This window comes from Carica papaya, chromosome 1 (genome assembly GCF_054855325.1).
Source record: "Carica papaya isolate Zhongbai chromosome 1, ASM5485532v1, whole genome shotgun sequence".
Taxonomy (NCBI): Eukaryota; Viridiplantae; Streptophyta; class Magnoliopsida; order Brassicales; family Caricaceae; genus Carica; species Carica papaya.
This window is the reverse complement of record NC_142309.1, coordinates 18777928-18799002: the sequence shown is the minus strand read 5'-3', so window position 1 is coordinate 18799002 and position 21075 is coordinate 18777928. Positions and strand designations below refer to the sequence as shown.

At 31.6% G+C, this 21075-nt stretch overlaps 1 protein-coding gene and 2 pseudogenes across 1 annotated transcript; all 3 read left to right on the top strand.

Moving 5' to 3' along the window:
* The first annotated feature begins 3552 nt into the window (after positions 1 to 3552).
* LOC110825724 (agamous-like MADS-box protein AGL62 pseudogene) lies at positions 3553 to 4353 on the top strand (annotated as a pseudogene).
* A 6309-nt stretch (positions 4354 to 10662) lies between these two features.
* Positions 10663 to 11287, top strand: LOC148270411 (agamous-like MADS-box protein AGL62). Its single transcript, XM_088219025.1, has 2 exons — positions 10663 to 10782; positions 10877 to 11287. Exons 1-2 carry the CDS (start codon positions 10663 to 10665, stop codon positions 11285 to 11287), a joined length of 531 nt encoding a protein of 176 aa, XP_088075151.1.
* An 8661-nt stretch (positions 11288 to 19948) lies between these two features.
* LOC148270410 (agamous-like MADS-box protein AGL62 pseudogene) lies at positions 19949 to 20620 on the top strand (annotated as a pseudogene).
* Positions 20621 to 21075: the final 455 nt, after the last annotated feature.

Genomic DNA, 21075 nt, shown 5'->3' with positions numbered 1-21075 from the left:
CACCACCATAGATTGTTTTAGCAAGAAGGTTGTATTCAACCCTCCTAATGAGGAGTCATTTACAAATTAATAAAATTCTTTAATATTTGTTTCCCTCATGGCAGATTCTCTTATCATAAAGTACTTTAACCCAACTATTTTCTCTAACAAGGCAAACCCAAGGAAGAAATTTGTATTCAAAAAATTTTAGTAGTCCGAGACTTTTCAGATGTATTTCTGGATGAACTACCTGCACTGCCAGTAGATAGGAAAGTCAAATTCACCATAGACCTTCAGCCAGATACCCAGCCTATTTCGATTGCTCCTTACCACATGAGTCATGTTGAGATGGAGCAACTGAGAAAATAGATCACTGAATCACAGAACAATGGATTCATCCGACATAGTGTGTCCCCTTGGGGTGTCAGAGTCACATTTGTAAGAAAGGAAGATAGGACGTTGAGGTTATGTATTGACTACAGAGGCCTGAACAAGGTCACGATCAAGAACAAGTACTCCCTCCCTAGGATTGATGATCTTTTTGATCAATTGCAGAGTGCCCAAGTCTTCTTCAAGATAGATCTGCATTTAAATTACCATCAAGTAAAGATCAAGGCAGAAGACACCCCCAAAACAGCCGTTCAAACTATATACGAACACTATGAGTTCCTGGTCATGCCATTTGAACTAATTAATGCTCCAGCCATCTTCATGGACTTGATGAACAGGGTTTTTAGACAATTCCTAGATCATTTCGTCATTGTGTTCATCGATGATATCTTGATTTATTTAAAAAGCAGAGAGGAACACGCTCACTATCTGACTCAGGTTTTGCAAGTTCTTAGAGAGAAGAAGTTGTATGTAAAGTTGAGTAAGTGTAAGTTCTGGCTTGAGCAGACTACCTTCCTAGGGCACATCATATCAAAAGATGAAGTGTCGGTGAACCCCAAAAAAGTTGAAGCAATGGTCGGCTGGGAAAAATTGACCTCGATTAAGAAGATTCGTAACTTTCTAGGGATGGCAGGTTATTATCGCAGATTTGTGGAAGGATTTTCTAGCCTAGTTGCTCCTCTAACTCGGCTCATAAAGAAGAACGTCAAGTTTGAGTGGAATAAGGAATGTGAAAGAAGTTTTTTAGAACTAAAGAGACAGTTGACTACCCCACCTGTGTTAGCCTTGCCGAGCGGATAGGATGGATATATAATTTATAATGATGCCTTCTACCTACTGTTGGGTTGTGTTTTGATGCAGCATGGGAAGATCATAGCCTATGAGTCTATGCAGTTGAAGAGTTATGAGAAAAACTAATCCACCCATGACTTAGAACTGGCCGCGATTATCCACGCCATGAAGACTTGGCGCTATTACTTGTATGGGGAGACCTTTCATATCTATATCGATCATAAGAGCTTGAAACACATATTCACTCAAAATGATCTCAACATGTGTCAGAGAAGGTGGATAGAATCCTCAAGGACTATGATTTCGACATCTTATATCACTCGGGTAAGGGCAACGTGGTAGCCGACGCACTTAGTAGGAAAAATGTAGGTACATTAGCTCATTTGATGGTTTCAAAATGTAGGCAGATAAGGACCGCACAACAGGTACAACTTCAGGACATGAAGAGAGTCACATGTTTGGGCCATCTGACTATTCAACCTGAGTTATTTTTATCTATGCATTTATTTTTATTTTCAAGTTGAAATCAACCAACTATTCTAAGAGTTGTAATAGGAGAAAATATTTTAAGTAATTTACTTTTAACTCATTAACTCAAGACAAAAGTAACTTCTAAATATAAAAAAAAAGATGTTAAAGTCACATAATCGTGCTTCGATAAGAACATGAATCATCTTTGGGAAAACCTTCAATTATGTCATATTTATGCGAGTTAATTTTTTACGTTGACAATTATGAGTCTCTATTTTTGAATAAATACCTGTGTTGGTTAATTAACTAATATATATATGCATCAAATTTAAAACAATATAAATAACATTTTATTAAAATCATACAGGGAAGTACAATCTCTTATATAGGAAGAAATATACCAACTATTCAGTTAAATAATGGTTGGTACAAGTCACATCTTGAGTTAGTATGAAATATAATAAATGAAATGAATTAACTATATGGTAATTATGCATCCACGGACAAACTATTGAATTTCATGATCAAATTTTTATACATTGTAAGAGTTGTGATATATTTATTAGGTGACACTCTTGGTGACCTGTATGTTCATCCAATTTATTGATGCGATAAATAAATCATGATGATGAGTCAAAAGTGTTTAGTCATAATAAATCAATTTTATTGGTTAAAGTCCTATAAATAATTTAATACTAAGCCTATATGGGTCACATGCACAAGCTCCAGCTAAGAAAATTCTACTACTTTAATGTGAGTAATTAATCTTAAAATAAATCAATAATGAAATTAAGTAATATTCATGGGAAATATTTTATTGAGAGTACTTATCTAAGTATGCAAATATATCTATATATTTGGGAATATATATCCCAAGTATGGATAATATCTTTATTAAATGTTAATTGTTTATTTAACTTATTAAAATATATGAGATATAATTTAAATAAAAAATCCCTAAAAAATGCATGGAAGATTTTATATTAGGACCAAACAGTATTAAATAAAAATTTTCAATCAAATGGATCAAAGAAATTGGATTTTGTTTAAGCAGGCTCAAGTTGAAGTGTTGTACAAGTAAAATAATTGTAAGTCACCTTTTGAAAGAGCTAAACATGAATTATATGAATTTTAAGTTTAATTGAATATCACACGCAATCGAATTAAAACTTTATTGTTATGAAGGTTAATCGAGTGTCACAATTAAATTTAATTATTTAAAATTTTGAATTTTAAATGTGATCCAATTGATAGTTATAATTTAATTTGCAACTTCGATCCTTCCTTAATGCTTATAAATAAAATTAAAATTATCCATAGTACTAATGATCAATTAATTTTATAAAGAATTCATCATAGTTTTTAAATTTTAATATATCTTATAATACATTTTTAAATTTTTTATTACTTTAACAGAAATTATCTAAGGATTTTTATCATTGCAATTTGATTCAGTGTGTCTCCTAACAAGAGACAAATAAATAAAATTAAAAGTAGCTCTCTTCCCTTCTCAATCCTAAATTAATATCAAGAATATATATACATATATATAACATAAAAAATGTAAAATTTTCAAGAAGGTTCAATTTTCATGTATATCCATCTAGCTATGTATATATATATGTTAAAATAATGATGATTTTGAAAATTGTATAAAAGTGCAGCTAAAATTTAACTTTAATTGTCCACATTTTTCCTACCATATATTTCAATAACGAGGAGATTCTCAAGCAACCCTAAACAAGTAAATTATTAAAACAAGAAAATATATACAGGATGTCTACCTAAAATTTATTAATTCACAACCTTGATTCAAATCTCCTATAAATATCACTCATTTTCCCCTCTTTCAATACAAACTATTTCTCTCCATTAATCTCTCTATTAATTTCTCTCTGCACATATTCAATACTTGTAACCATGGCGAGAAAGAGTAAGGGACGGCAAAAGGTTGAAATGGCGAAGATGAATAATGAAAGCAATCTCCAAGTCACTTTCTCCAAACGTCGAGCCGGACTTTTCAAGAAGGCGAGTGAATTGAGCACTAGGGCTGAGATTGATACTATTGTCTTCTCACCCGGTCAGAAGGTCTTCTCTTTTGGCCATCCTTGTGTCCAAACTGTGTTGGAACGTTTTGTTAGTGGTAATCCACCACAAGCTGCATCTGGAACCATGAAACTCATTGAGGCTCATCGGAACACTAGTGTCCGTGAGCTAAGCATGCAGCTCACTCAGGTTATTTTCATTAATTTCCTTTCTAATAAAACATTTTCGGTATAAATAATATATATTAATTTTACCACATGTACAGGTTCTTAACCAACTCGAAATCGAGAAGAAGTGAGGCGAAGAGCTTAACCATATGAAAAAGGCAAATGAGAATCAATGTTGGTGGATGGATCGCAAGAACGATATGAGCTTGACACAACTTCAACAACTGAAGGCCTCTCTCGATGAACTGAAGAAGAATGTGGCTAAGCATGCTGAGAAGATTTTGATTCGTACCCAAAATAATCATCATCCTCATCATCATCTTCCTTATCCTCATCCTCATCCTCATCATCATCATCCTAACCATCCTTTTTTTCTGGGAAGTTCTTCCGGTGGAGCAGTCTTCCTTTTGAGACAAAGCCTGGTGGATTCAGTTTTAGCATTGTTCCATTCAACAATCCGAATATGATGCCTCCAAAGTATCATGGATTTGGCCAAGGATTCTTCTAAGCGAACTTTTTTTATTTATTTAAAATGAATTTTTAATTTTTCCGGCACAGTAAATGCCTCAGTATTAGTCTTTATATTATGTTGGGTTTTAGGATTTTAGCTTCTAACGAGTAAGGGTTTGTTCTGGAAAATAAGAGGCGTCTTATTTTATGTTATTTGTTTAAGAAATTTGTAATCGTTCAGTGATACTGCATCTAGTTCTTAATATAAGTTTTCTTCCTTAAAACCCTTTGCGCTTGATTATATATATATATGTATATATCTCAAACATTCTACTACGCTTTTTTTTTTGTCATGCGTTGTGACACTATCAACTGCTACCTATATAACATATCGTAATATGTATTATTTTAATATATAAACAATTATTATCAAAATATTTACTCATTTATATTCACCATACAAAATGTAGAACACATATATACAAGAGTTTAGCCTATATTATATATATATATGTGTGTGTGTGTGTGTATATACAGTGATCTATTATCTTTTATTTATTGTACACCATACCTCGAGAGATTGAGGAAAGTTTAGAGCTTGAGGTAAGCATACTAGAATTTTTCAATATCAAAAGCTTTCAGGTTAGAGATAGATATTAGATTACACAAGCATGAGTTTTTGTTATTCGGGTAAATTTATGGAATAATTAGCACGCACAAGAATTAAATTATGTAAAAATTATAGTCTACTATTTTCTTATGTAAAATTTAAACGTATGTATGATACTAAATGATTGTGTGAATCCAAATAAAAATAGAACATATAGGTTGTAGAGAAGGTAAGTAGTAGATCTATATATAGATCAACTTTAAAAGTATAATATAGTTAATTTATTCTTATTTAACAAAAAATTTGTAAGAACGACATGATAGGGAAAGTAAAAATAAATTGTGCATTAAAAAGATGATGCATGTACAGATATAAGTGCGCGTTTTATTGAAATGTATATACGTATTTAATCATAAATCTGGCTATTACACTCCTATATCGAATTTGGAGCTATGTTGGAATCATAAATCTACTCAGTATATTATTCTCTTTCTCAATTTTTTTTTTATTTCTATTCCATTTGAATTTCTATTTTCTATATTTTTACACTGGATCTACAACTCGTGTATGTCTACAATTTATATCTTTTTCCCATGAAGACATCCTTCTCTGCTCTAAGTTCGGTGTAGGTATCAAATATTGATCATATTATAGCTATTATGTGAAGACAGCTACTAAATTTTGTAATAAAAAATTTCCTGGCAATGCTTCTGAAATGCAGGGGAGACTGCATATGGATTGGATAGATTGGTTATATTGTTAGTAGGAGCTAGTAAATAAGAGATGTCATAGCTTTCTTGAAGAAAACTATCCTACAGTGTGCTCTCACCCGAGCACCATCTGAAGTCGATCCACAGCAGCTAAAAGATCTTTCAATCTAAAACCAATAATCTCTTCTGTTTTTAGTCTGAACATATTTCTAAACCAGAGTTTCAAACATATATTTATACGGGAGAATTTGACTATGCTTCCCGGTTCATATGATCCATTCAATTTTGATTAACGAGGGTCTTATTTTTGTATACTTATCTTACTATTTTTTAAAAAACTCATAACAAAGAATGAAATTTTTTCGCTAAGGAAAACATATTTCTTACCAGATGCTTAATCAATGCATATAAGTGTGATATTCAGTCTTAAAATTTTATTTCAAAAGATTTATTGTTAAACATATTTTCAGACTAATTTTGTACACTGAAATTAAATATCTTTCAATTTTGAGAGCAAAATTAATCTTGAGAGCAATAAAGGAGGCCGATAAGGAAAAACATACTAATAGATTTAAGATTAAATAGAAAAAAAAAGAAAGAGAAATAGGAAGGGCTGCTGAATGATGCATTAACATGGCAATACTATTACGATATATTGTTTACATTTTGAAGCCTTATGAAACACAAACAGATATGCATGAAGAACATATTGCGTTCAAGGACAAAAACAGAACAAGAAGACTGGAATATAAAATATATATAGACACGATTATATCAATGAGATTATGTCAAATTCAATAATAACGATAAAATTTAACTTCTCTTTTGCGTTATACCGAGTGCATGACATATTCATTATCAGATAAGATCATTTTTTTGACCATGATAAAATCGAGCCTTCTGAGTTACTTGAGAACAACTAAATGATATGTTAATACGGGAAATGCATAAAAGGCAAAAACTCTTGAACTATTTCACTTTAGTTAATTTATGCATGATGTAAGAGCATTAGGTTATATAAATCTTCATAAACTTTCTATTTTGTGTTCGAAGATCGTGGCTATTATGATCATTTCCATGCCATTAATAAATTTCTTCTTTGAGATTGAACCAAACTTGATGCAACAATTTATTCATGAATGCATCTAATAATAAAAACCAAACAAAAAAACTGAAATAAATAAATAAAAAACAAATAGATAGATCATATCGATGAGATCATAATACGATCATTGACAAACGAAGAATATGTTTTTCCCTTGAGATGTAAGCAAATCAAAATTCATAAATGAATGTTTTACTATGTACTAGTAAGAAAGGTAAAGAATTCTTGATAGTATCAGAAATTTAAGTTTTGGATTATGTCAAGATATTCCTTACCTTATATTTTAATGAAAAAAGGATTCTAGCCAGAAATGTAAATGCATAAAAGTTAAGTAAATCCACCTAACTCAACTTGAATAGCCTCAAGTGGTACCTCCAAACCTTATAAATACCTTGCGTAGTTTACAATCGTCAATTGCAATAATAGTATACTTACATCTTCTCATCATAATCTCCATTATCTTCTTCTCAATTTGCCGAGGTTATCTTTTGTTATTTTCAGTTTTAGCAATGGCAGATGAGGGGACATCAAGTAAAAGTAAAGGTCATCAAAAGATCGAGTTAAAAAAGATGGAGAATGAAGCCAGTCTCCAAGTTACCTTCTCAAAACATCGAAGTAGCCTTTTCAAGAAGGCGAGTGAACTTTGCACTCTTTGTAGACCAGATGTTGGCCTTATTGTTTTCTCCCCTGGAAATAGGGCCTTCTGCTATGGCAATCCTAATATCGATATTGTGATTGATCGTTTTCTTAGTATTGATGTTCGTCCAGCTAAGATACTGACAACAACAATGATACTCAACAAACAATCAGTAGGATCAATGAGGTGTTAGCAACTTATTTGTAATCTTTTTTTTATAATATCCATTTATGATAATCTAAAAATTATCATGAGTCACTAATACTTAAATCTATGATGTTACGTGATATATTTTGAATTTTTTGTTGGCCTTTCAAATCTTCAGCCTAATTGCTTATCTAATACTGCAAATACATGAATATGTGTATATGATAACAGGCTCAAGACAAGGAGGAGGCAGCAAGGAAGCGAGGTAAAGAGCTCAAACAAAGAAGAAAAGGCTAGATGAAAGAGCTTTGGTATACGCATTCAATGGAAAAATTCAGCTTGGAAGAGCTTGAAGTTTTGGATGCTGGTACGAAGGCCTTGTGGAATGATGTTGCCAAACTTGCAAAGAAGCTAAAGAAGGAACAAGGTAACTCGAGTTCAGCTGAGGGTTCTCCAAGGGATGACGGGATGTTTTACTTAGATCCAGCAATGAAGGCCTTGATTTCTCTCCCCATGCATAGTATGCCCAGCAACCCAACTCATGAATATACCCCAAGCAGTACTAATTCAACTCCTCCCCTGAGTAGCTTCTGTAACCTAGACTCTGGCAATCCAACCATAATGATGATGAATAACCCGTTGAATGATTCAAGCATGGCGTTAGATCCTGTTGATAACTTGAAGGCCATGCCTAGGGATCTCTTCAATAATTTAGTCATGATTGAGTCAGATGATCCAATTGCAGCACTTAATGCAGGAGATAATCCAGACATAATGTCTTATGCCTTCGGGAACCAAATTGCAACAATGGATATTAATCTGTCAAATGATCCAAATATCGGGCCTAATGAGTTTTTTAATCCGAGTACTATACCTCATGCACTAAATGATCCAATTAGCACAACATCCGATGCTCTAAATATGATACGTATTGTGCGAGATGATTCAAATCTAGACTCAGTATTTGATGGCTTCACTCTAGAGATGCTGTTTACGGATCCATTGGATGATGAGAACTTCATTGTGGACAATCCAAATGAGGCGGCTAACAGTGATTATTCGAAAACAATGCCGCCTCCTCTTGCAGGGAATGTTCTAGGAAGCGGCCAAGGATTTTAATGACTAAGTTTGTTGATTATCTTGAAAAGAATCAAGGGCTAGTTTGAAGAGTTTCACTATCGTGTCTTTTGTTTTTGTTTGTCTTGTCTTTCAAATAATGCTTTGGGAATTTTGGATTTCAATTGGCTTGAGTTTTGTATTTGCTTACTTTCAGGTGGTGTTCTTGTGTGTGCGTGTGTGTGTTTTTTTTTCTTTATAAATGTTGTCATTGTTAGTCTTGGATCGAGTTAATAAGTATATGTGTGTTTCATGAGTGTTGTTTATTTTACATTCTTGTTAAGTACAATTCCGCAAATCTTTAAAAATATTTAATCTTCTATAATCACCCTATAAAGTACATTTATATGATAGTTCCATCTCTTTATATATATGTGTGTGTATGTATATGTATGTATATATATGTATATACAGTAGTCAGTTATCTCGCATTTATTGTAAACTATATCTCGAGAGATTTAAAAAATTTTAGAATTTGGTATCAACACACTGAGTATATGAAAATATTGAAGCTCTTTAAGTACGTCATAAATTTATTATTTTTAGAAAGTTAATTATTACATTATATATAAATATATGTACGTGTAAATCTGTGACTTTGAAGAAAATGGGTAAAAGATTATTCCGCATACTCATTTCGCTTCCCTATTCCATTATATGGAAATATATAAATCGTTGGTATATATTTAATTTGGTAGCATGCTTAAGAGTTTGTATAATTTTAACTTGTATTTAATTTAAATTACAATACAAATACCACATATCTAAATTGGAAAAGAGTTATGATTCTAAATCAAATTCAAATTATAGTTTTTAAAAATCTTTAATATGAGTTTGGATTTTGTGATTGTATTAAAAATTCTGGATTCACTGATATAATGTAAAATAATTCAATTGACGTTTAGTCTCAATATCCAAATGTTAAAATGAGAATGCTTTTGTTATTATTAAAAAATATGTAAATAATTTATTATGAAAAATTATATATGTCATTCTCATATATATTAGTTTCAATATAGATATTCAAAAGGATAATATAATATTCTCATCACAGTTAAATGTAATAAATTATATGATAGATATAATTTATAATGTATATATATTTTTTTAAAAAATTATAATCTATCCAAAATGCAATAGATTGAAAGATCGATCATTCTCTTAAATATATTATTTTCAAATTTTAATATTCAAAATAATAAATAATGTGAAAGAGGTTATAAACTATTTAACTCGTCAGGATCTATTATATTTTCAAAAAGAATTATAATAGTTATTTACATATATAATATTCAACATACAAAACTTAGTAAATTAAAGATTGATCATTTTCTTAACTATGGCGAAATACTTTTAAATTTTATTATCTGAAAAGAAAATATAGTATACTCATCGCAATTAGTAATAATAAATTACATGCGTAATAACATGTTAAAATTTATAAGCATTTTGCTATTTATATACTAAGCACATAATAAAATTTGAATGACGCGAGAGATTTCATTTAAGTCAATGTTCATTAAAAAATATAATTCAATCAATTATTTTTAGTCAAATAAAAAGAATATCTTAGAAGCTCTATGTCAGATTATTTAGGAAAGATTCTAAAAACTTCAAGTGCATTTATTTAGACTAGTCTAAATTAGTTAAATTATATTCTCTCCATTATTACAAAATCCTAAAGGAGTAAGTAATTTAGACACAGTTAATTTAAATGCAGGAATACTTAAAAATTGTAATTATCAAATTGAGTAGTCTATAAATATACTTCATTCTACTTTATCCTTATTCACTCATTCAAATCATAAATTAATCTTTTTATTCGTGCTAAATTTATCCATGGAGCCTCCTTGGAAGTTAAAGGGCCGCCAAATGATTGAGATGGTGAAGATCAAGAAGGCGACGAATCTCCAAGTTACCTTTGTCAAACGACCGGCTAGCATTTTCAAGAAGGCGAGTGAAATTAGCACACTTTGTGGCGCTGAATTTGCAGTGATTATTTTTTCACCTGCCAAGAAAGTGTTCTTTTTGTCAGTCCTTCTATGGAAAAGTTGATCAATCGATTCAGTGGCCTAATAGAACAACCTCCTTCAGCTAACAGATGTATGATGGATGCTCATCGAAATGCTTATCTCCAAGGGCTCAACTCACAGCTAAATAAGGTATAATCACTACCATGTCTTCATATATCTATACTATTTAATTTTTATAACTAATCCTTGAATTTTTTTTGGACATGATTATATATAATTAAAGCTTAATGCCCAACTGGATGCTAAAAAGAAGCGAAGTGTGGAGCTTAAGAAGGTGATGAAGGAGAATGCATGTAAAGCCTGGTGGATGGGTTCCATAGATGACATGAACCTTTCACAGCTTCAGCAATTTCAAGCTGCTCTTGAGGAATTATACGAGAATGTTATAAAAGTTGCTAAAGAAAAAGATGCTGAAGAGGACAATATTAATCCTAATTCTGATGATCAGCTTTTTCTTGGAAGCTCTTCCAATAGAACTGGACTTCCATTTGAATCTATCCCCTTAAATGCTATCGTTGGTCCCAGAAACATGGTTAATCCGAACATGAATAGGGTTAATTCCAACATGGTTAATCCAAACGTGATTAGCCCCAGCATGATTAATCCTAACATGTTAATCCTGCAGCTTATATGAAGATGCTTCGTGACATGCTCAACAACAATAATCCAAACATTCCCTTGTCCAATTCCATGATTCCCAATAATCCAAACATGGTCTCTAATGTCATGCCTATCAACAGTAACCCTACAAACATGATGCTATCGGCGGCAAATCTGATGATCAACAATTAACAAAACATGGTTCCAGTCGATCATATGATGATGAACAATGACCAGAACATGATGGTGGGGGGATCGGATGCGATTAACGATTAAAACTTTATGTATACCAATGGTCTTAACAATGTGAACATGATGCCAGCTACAGGATATAATATGACTCAGAATAATGGTGGAAACGGGTAGGAGTTTTTCAAAATTTGAAGTTTATGGGAATGTGTTTTGATTAGTAAGGTCACAGAGTGCTCATACAGCTTGACTTTCATATTTAAGCTATATTATCAATGGAATGTAAAGTGATATATTTTATAAATAAAGGATCTATTAGCTTTCATCTTAACTCTAATTTTACAGTACTATATGCTATGCATGCATTATAAATCTTATATAGACATGCATTGTTTAATACATATTAGGGCTTAGATTTCACCCCAAAAGAGAGAGAGAGAGAGAGAGAGAGTGTAACACCCAAGTAATTTAATTTTTATCTTACTATTTTTATTTTTATTTATTTGAATTTTTTAGATTTTTAATTAATTTAATTTGATTTAATTTAATTTAATTTAATGAAAATAAAAATAATAATATTGATAAAATTGGGTAAAAATATTATTTGAATTTAATTGAAATTGATTTTGGGAAAAAGGGGTGAAAATTTAGATTATGGGGGTGTTTTTGAAAAGAAAATCAGAAATCGGGGGTCAAAACACAATTTAAAAAAGTTGTGCCACGTCAGCAGCCACGTCGGCGGCCCGGTCAGCAGCCCCGGCCAACCAGGACACGCCGCGTGGTAAGAAAATGCTGACCAGGGGACGGGTCACGTGGGCGATCCGCGTGCGTGCGATCAGACGGCTCAGTTCCATTCCCGCGCGCACGGATGGCCCAGATTCAATCAGGCACGGACGGCCCAGATTGCATCGCGATGGACGGTCCAGATTTAATCCCAATTAAATTGTGATCGAACGGTCTAGATTTAATCTTGATGGACAGTTGAGATTAAAAGGCAAAGGGTATAAATAACCCCACCCACACCTGACCACAAAACCCTAGCCGCTAGTGCCTCGCCGGAGGAGCCGGCCACCGCCACTCGGCGCTGCACCGGGGAAGTTTCCGACCGCTGAGCGAGGTAAATTTTGTCTTCCTGGCTCCTTTTTCGATGCTGAGTCCGCCTATGGCCAAATCGGAGCCAAAACACCGGCCAAACGGCCAAAAAATCCAGCCGAAGTCCAGCGGCGCCACCGCGCCCCCCCTATATTTTTGCCTCCGATGAGGCCCTTCCCGGCCTCCGTTCGATGCAAATTTTATACCACTGTGATCACCGTTCTTTTATCTACAGGTTGATATGAGCCAAACATCAAAACGCGACTCACGCCGAAGGAGCCGCCGCACCTGAGAGCACCACTGCTGGTAAGTTTCGGTTTTTTGTGATTTTTTTGCCCACCAAGGGCCCTAGGGTTGTTTTATCACAGGGACCGATGCAAGTGTGGCCGAATTCGGCCGAAAACGGCCAACCCGAGGCGAATCGCTGCCGCTTGCGGCGGTGCCGTCGCCGGAGCATGGCGGAGCCGCCGTGCCAGAATTTCAATATTGGCCGAAAAGGGCCCTAGGTCTGATTTGAGATTTTTTGGGACACATGTAGGTACCGGTAGTGCGTTTCAGTTTTTCGGAAAAAATTCAGAGAAATTAAGGACAGCCTGTAGGCACACTGTAGAGTCAAATTTAGACCCCAAAACAAGTAAGGACCCTTCACCCTATTTCCTATCACGGTATTAAAGCTAAATAAATAATTAAACTGTACCTTGTGACTTTATAGATGTATAATTGATTAAGGTTGCCAATGGAGCCCGAGTCTAATACAGTGTTGGTCTGTTGTTGTTTGATCTAATTTTCAGTATTAAATGCAGTATGATGTTTGATGTAATTATGTTATGATCTCGTATGCATGAACCATGGTTTCTTTCATTATGGTGAACCCGGTACTGTATTGTCTTGTTTGGTGTCGATGAGTGGTTTACATATTTATGTATGGTTGGATGAGTGAGACCAAGGAAAATGGCAAAAAGGTTATGTGAATTGATGAGTTGAAAATGTGGACAGCCTGACTAGATATCCTAGGAGATGGTGGACAGACCGAGTCCGTAGGGAACCCTACTGGGAACGTGGTCTCTCATACCGGACGGGGTATGGAGACCTTATGTGTTTTGGCGCCCATACCGAACGGGGTATGGGGACGGCCCGTTTCACCCTCATACCGGACGGGGTATTGAGGTTCATGGTTTTGGCGCCCATACCGGACGGGGTATGGGGATGGCTCGTTTCACCCTCATACAGGACGGGGTATTGAGGTTCATGGTTTTGGCGCCCATACCGGACGAAGTATAGGGACGGCCCTGGAATCAAGTTGTAAATGTTAATGGTTCATGTGTAGCGGGGTCCCCCTATGGATCCCTATGGATACTAGCAGGCTGGTAAAAGAGGAAATCTATTTTCTGATGATTGAAATGTAAAGGTATGATATGTGTTATGTTATAAAGTGTGTATGATTTCATGATATTATAAGGTTATTGTTTTCATATGTTGTTTTCATAGATCTCACCGAGGTAAGTGGACAGTAAAAGTTTTTATGTTAATAAACTAGTTCGTTATAAATTATGCTCCATTGATCATTTTTGTTTTCTACCCACCTTTACTTCCGTGGCGGTGAGATAGTGTGATGTCTTTACGGGGCTGGTGTAGCTCATCCCTTATTTAACCATTTCAGATCAGAAAGACGTTACATATCCAATATGTTCCCGAGCCCCTTATTTAACATATTGTATTTACATATCCAATATGTTCTATTAGATGTCATATGGGGTGGCAGGATGTCATATGGGGTGGCAGGTTCTTGAAAAATCATCCATGAAATATTAATTATTTACCGATCTACTGTTAAAACAGATGTATGGTGCGTAATGGCTGTAATAATCCAATGGAAAATAGAATATATAGCTTGTGGAGAAGATATATAGTGGATATATATAGATCAACTTCTAAAGTAAAACACAATTAACTTATTCTTATTTAACAAAAAATTTTAAGAAAGACATGGCAATGAAAGTAAAAATAAATAGTAAATTAAAAATGCATTATGCAAATACGGATTCAAGTGCACGTTATATTAAAATATCTATGCGTACTTAATAAATTTACTATGCAACGTGTTATAGTTTATATTAAAAATATGATATTTCAATATATTATAAATAATTGAGTGTTGTTAAAATAATATCTCAGATTGAAAAAATTAATTGAAAAATTACAACCATGTTCTATATTTACAAAAATTTTATAAAACATATTGTGCTTTTTCATTAGCATAACTACTACTTATGATGGAAATTGGGAGGAACCCCAATCTCTTTGGGGTCTGAGTTTTTTTCCAAAAAAAAAAGCTCTTGAAGACAGATTCCTTCAAGAAAATATTAATTCCAATTGAGAATATTCGATTAAAAACATGACTATCTAAATCCTTCCATTTTGTTGCAAATTTATTGGGAAGAATGACGAGATTAATGAAAAAGCAAACATAAAAATTTAGTTAGATAATCCTAAAATTCTGACTAAAATATCTCTCATGGAAACACTTTTAAGTCCCTATGGATTCAAATAGAGTATAAATAATTTTGAATCAATGTAGAGAAAATTAATAGAGAAGATGAGCAATCATCAAAAGCGTCAAGAAAGATAACATACTATGAAAGACAACTCACCATAGTGAAGAATTGAGCCAAAGTAGAATAGTTTTATATGGAAGCTTCATTAAAACCTTTTATGGCTAAGGTTGAAAAGAGGACAATGGTTATTAAAATAATTAGTAGGTTGGTAATTGTATAATATTCAGTACTTTGGGATTTTCTTATAATTTTAATTTATTTTTATATATAACATGTTAAACTTCATGGTGGTTTCGCAATATTCGCTATAATTTTATTACCAAGTTTGTAATTTTTTGTTGACTAACTTATTATTCATGTCTGGAGAAACATGAAAAATATTTTCATTATCTTCCCAAATTTGATATATATATATATATATATTAGGAAATAGGTTGGTAATTATATAATACTGTGTATTGGGATGTGTTATTCAAATTTTATTTATCTGTGCATAGATGTTGACACTATTTTCATTATCTTGTCAAATTTGATAAGCAAGAAAATGTGGCTACTAATAACTATTTCTAAGAAAATTCATCTCATTTCGTTCTACAAGCAATGATGATTTGGAAATGGTAAATTCGTATAACTTAAAGGTAATATTATATCAATCTTCAAGATTTTTTTACTATATATTTCAATGAGGTGATTGTAAAGCATTCCAAACAAATAAGTTTTTAAAGTCGATATATTTACAAAGAAAATTTGTCTAAATCAAATTATATATTGAACAATATAAAATAAAAATGCCTAAATCAAGTTGTGTTGGATAGTGAAAAGTGATAATGTCCAACTTGATGATTCCAAACGAGTAAGTTATTAAAGCTAATAAATTTGTATAGAACATTCATCTAAATTAAATTATGTATTGGATAGTGCAAAATGATAATATCAAACTTAGTGACTCCGAATGAGTAAGTAATTAAAGTTAAAAAAAATTATAAAAAAATTCACCTGACTCAAGCAATATGTTGGATAGTACAAAATGATAAAGTCAATCTGGTAACACCAAATGAGTAAGTAATTAAATCTATGAAATTTTTATAAAAAATCTACCTAACTCAAACTATAGGTTGAATAGTGTAAAATGATAATGCACCACCTGATGATTCCAAATGAGTATGTAATTAAAGTTAAAAATTTTATACAGAAAATTCACCTAAATCAAGTTATATATTAGATAGTGCAAAATAATAATGTCTAACTTAATGACTCTAAATGAGTAAGTAATTAAATTAAAAAATTTATATAGAAAATCCATCTAAATCAGATTATATGTTTGATGGTGAAAGATGAAGATCCCCAACCTAGTAACTCCAAATGAGAAAGTAATTAAAGCTAAGAAATTTATATAGAAAATCTGTCTCAATTAAGTTATATATTGAATAGTGCAAAATAATAATGTCCATCCTAATAATTACCCAATAAATAAGTAATTAAAGTTAAGAAATTTATAAATCAGTTTATATATTAGATGGTGCAAAATGATAATATGCAATCTGCTCTAAATAAATAAGTAATTAAAGCTAAGAAATTTATATAGAAAATTAATCTAAATCAAGTTATATATTCGATAGTGCAAAATGATAATGTCTAATCTGTTGACTCCAAATGAATAAGTAATTAAAGCTAATAAATTTATAAATAAAATTATTTGTTGGATAGTACAAAATGAAAATTTCCAATTTGATGAATCCCAATGAGTAAGTAATTAAAGATTAAAAAATTTTATATAGAAAATCCATTTAAATAATGTTTGATGTTGCATTGTGGAAAATAATAATGTCAGTCTGATAACTCTTATAAATACTACCCATTTTTTATCACTTCCTAGTAAATTATAAGCCAACTTTTTTATCTCCTTCTCACATCATCTTTTTCTTTCACTTTTAGATGGATAGGAAGAGCAAGGGTCGTCAAAAGATTGAGATGATAAAGATGATTAACGAAATCAACCTCCAAATAACTTTCTCAAACCGAAGAGCTAGTTTTTCTAAGAAAGCTAGTGAATGGTCCACTCTTCGTGGCATCGACATTGCAATTATTATTTTTCCCCCCAGTAAAAAGGCTTTTTCTTTTAGTCATCCTTGTGTTGAAAAAGTGATTGAAGATTTCATTTGTGGTAATCCTCCACGAGATACTTCAAGAGCCATGACACTCATTGAGGTTCACCGCAACTCAAGGATACATGAGCTTAATATGATCCTCACACAGGTTTGAGTAGACCATATTTAGATTTTAAAACTTATTATACTTATTTGATCTTCCTTTTGTTCGATTAAAACTTATACTGAATTGTACTTATTATTTGAAACATATGAAAATAGGTCATGAATCAACTGGAAATCGAGAAAAATCGCAATGCAGAGCTTAAGGAAATACAAAAAATATGTGAGAGTAAGTGTTGGTGGATGGGTCCAAAACAGGAAATGCGTTTCTCACAACTTGAGCATTTAAAGACATCTCTTGAGGAATTGAAGAAGAAAGTTACTAAAGAAGCTAAGATGATTATAATTCAGAACAAATTAAACATGATGCCTCATGTATTAAACAATCCAAACACGATACCTAATGTGTTCAACAATAATCCCAATATATATATTCAAGGAAATGGATAAATAAGATTCTACTAGGTTCATTTCTTGACTAAGTCTTAGAAGGATGAAATTAAAAAGAGTTGTAAACACAATACTTGCAGTTTGTTTTATTTTATTTATGTTAGATATAATATATATATTCAAGGAAATGGATAAATAACATTCTACTAGGTTCATTTCTTGACTAAGTCTCGGAAGGATGAAATTAAAAAGAGTTGTAAACACAATACTTGCAGTTTGTTTTATTTTATTTATGTTAGATATCTGGTGCCTTAGCATTTGGGTTTTCGTCATGTTCCTTTTCATTGTAGGGTTGTGGTACTTTTAAAGAGTGCAATAATAACATAATTTTTTTATCTATGCATTTATTTTTATTTTCAAGTTGAAATCAACCTGCTATTCTAAGAGTTGTAATAGGAGAAAATATTTTAAGTAATTTATTTTTAACTCATTAACTCAAGACAAAGGTAACGTCTAAATGTAAGAAAATAAGATATTAAAGTCACATAATTGTGCTTTGATAAGAACATGATCATCTTTGGGAATACCTTCAATTATGTCATATTTATGTGAGTTAGTTTTTACATTGACAATTATGAGTCTATTTTTGAATAAATACTTGTGTTGGTTAATTAACTAATATACACACATTAATTTTAAAATAATATAAATAACATTTAATTAAAAACATACAAGGAAGTACAATCTCTTGTACAAGAAAAAATATACCAACTATTCAATTAAATAATGGTTGATATAAGTCATATCTTGAGTTAATCTGAAATACAATAAATGAAATGAATTAACTATATGGTAATTATGCATCCATGGACAAACTACTAAATTTCATGATCAAATTTTTATACATTATAAGAGTTGTGATATATTTATTAGATGACACTCTTGGTGACATGTATGTTCATCCAATTTATTGATGCAATAAATAAATCATGATGATGAATGAAAAGTGTTTAGTCATAATAAATCAATTATATTGGTTAAAGTCCTATAAATAATTTAATACTAAGCCTATATGGGTCACATGCATAAGCTCCAGCTAAGAAAATTCTATCAACACATAAATGCTAGCTAAGAAAATTCTATTAGTTTGATGTGGGTAATTAATCTTAAAATAAATCAATAATGAAATTAGGTAATATTCAGGGAAAATATTCTATTGACAGTGCTTATCTAAGTATGTAAACATATCTATATATTTGGGAATATATATCCCAAGTAGGGATAATATCTTCATTAAATGTTAAGTATATAAACAAGGAAGATTTTATATTAGGACCAAACAATATTAAATAGAAATTTTCAATCAAATGGATCAAAGAAATTGCATTTTGTTTAAGCAGGCTCAAGTTGAAGTGTTATACAAATAAAATAATTGTAAGTCACCTTTTGAAAGTACTCAACATGAATTATATGAATTTCAAGTTTAATTGAATATCACATGCAATTGAATTAAAACTTTATTGTTATGAAGGTTAATCGATTGTCATAATTAAATTTAATTATTTAAAACTTTGAATTTTAAATGTGATCCAATTGATAGTTATAATTTGCAACTTAGATCCTTCCTTAATGCTTATAAATAAATTAAAATTATCCATTGTACTAATGATCAATTAATTTTATAAAGAATTCATCATAGTTTTTAAATTTTAATATATCCTATAATACATTTTTATATTTTTTATTACTTTAACATAAATAATCTAAGGATTTTTATCATTGCAATTTGATTCATTGTGTCTCCTAACAAGAGACAAATAAATAAAATTAAAAGTAGCTCTCTTACCTTCTCAATCCCAAATTAATATCGAGAATATATATACATATATATAACATAAAAAATGTAAAATTTTCAAGAAGGTTCAATTTTCATATATATCAATCTAGCTATGTATCTATAAATGTTAAAACAATGATGATTTTGCAAATTGTATAAAAGTACAGCTAAAATTTAACTTTAATTGTCCAGATTTTTCCTACCATATATTTCAATAAAGAGGAGATTCTCAAGTAACTCTAAAGATGTAACTTATTAATACAGGAAAATATGTACAGGATGTCTACCTAAAATTTATTAATTCACAACCTTGATTTAAATCTCCTATAAATATCACTCATTTCCCCCTCTTTCAATACAATTATTTCTCTCCATTAGTCTCTCTTTTAATTTCTCTCTGCACATATTCAATACTTGTAACCATGGCGAGAAAGAGTAAGGGACGACAAAAGGTTGAGATGGTGAAGATGAATAATGAAACTAATCTCCAAGTCACTTTCTCCAAACACCGAGCCGGACTTTACAAGAAGGTGAGTGAATTGAGCACTCTATGTGGGGCTGAGATTGCTATTATCGTCTTCTCACCCGGTCGAAAGATCTTTTCTTTTGGTCATCCTTGTGTCGAGACTGTGTTGGAACGTGTTGTTAGTGGTAATCCACCACAAGCTACTTCTGGAACCATGAAACTCATTGAGGCTCATTGGAACGCTAGTGTCTGTAAGCTCAACACTCAGGTTATTTTAATTTCTTTCCTTTCTAATAAAACATTTTCAATATAAATAATATATATTAATTCTACTACATGTACAGGTTCTGAACCAACTCAAAATCGAGATGAAGTGAGGCGAGGAGCTTAATCATATGAAAAAGACAAATGAGAATCAATGTTGGTGGATGGCTCCCAAAGAAGATATGAGGTTAACACACTTCAACAATTGAAGGCCTCTCTCGATGAGCTGAAGAAGAATGTGGCTAAGCATGCTGAGAAGATTCACCCGAGCACCATCAGAAGTCGATCCACAGAAGCTAAAAGATCTTTCAATCCAAAACCAATAATCTCTCCTGTTTTCAGTCTGAACATATTTCTAAACTAGAGTTTCCAATAGATATTTATATGGGAGAATTTGACTCTACTTCCCAGTTCATGTGACCCATTCAATTTTGATTAACGATGATCTTATTTTTGTATACTTCACTTACTACTTTTTAAAAAACTTATAATAAAGAATGACATTTTTCTGCTAAAGAAAACATATTTCTTACCAGATGCTTAGTCAAAGCATATAAGCGTGATATTCAGTTTTAAAATTTTATTTAAAAATATTTACTATTAAGATATTTTTAGACTAATTTTGTACACTAAAACTAAATTGTTTTCAACTTTGAGAGCAAAATTAATCTTGAGAGCAACAAATGATGCTGATAAAGAAAAACATGCTAATAGATTTAAAATTAAATAAAAGAAAAAAAGTGAAAGAGAAATAGGAAGGGGTTGCTGAATGATGCATTAACATGGCAATACTATTATGATATATTGTTTACATTTTGA

Bases quoted from the DNA above. Each gene is read 5' to 3' on its own strand.
- LOC148270411 (XM_088219025.1), top strand. From the start codon at position 10,663: ATGGAAAAGTTGATCAATCGATTCAGTGGCCTAATAGAACAACCTCCT. The intron at 10,783-10,876 runs GTATAATCACTA...ATATAATTAAAG, and splicing joins TCAACTCACAGCTAAATAAG to CTTAATGCCCAACTGGATGC.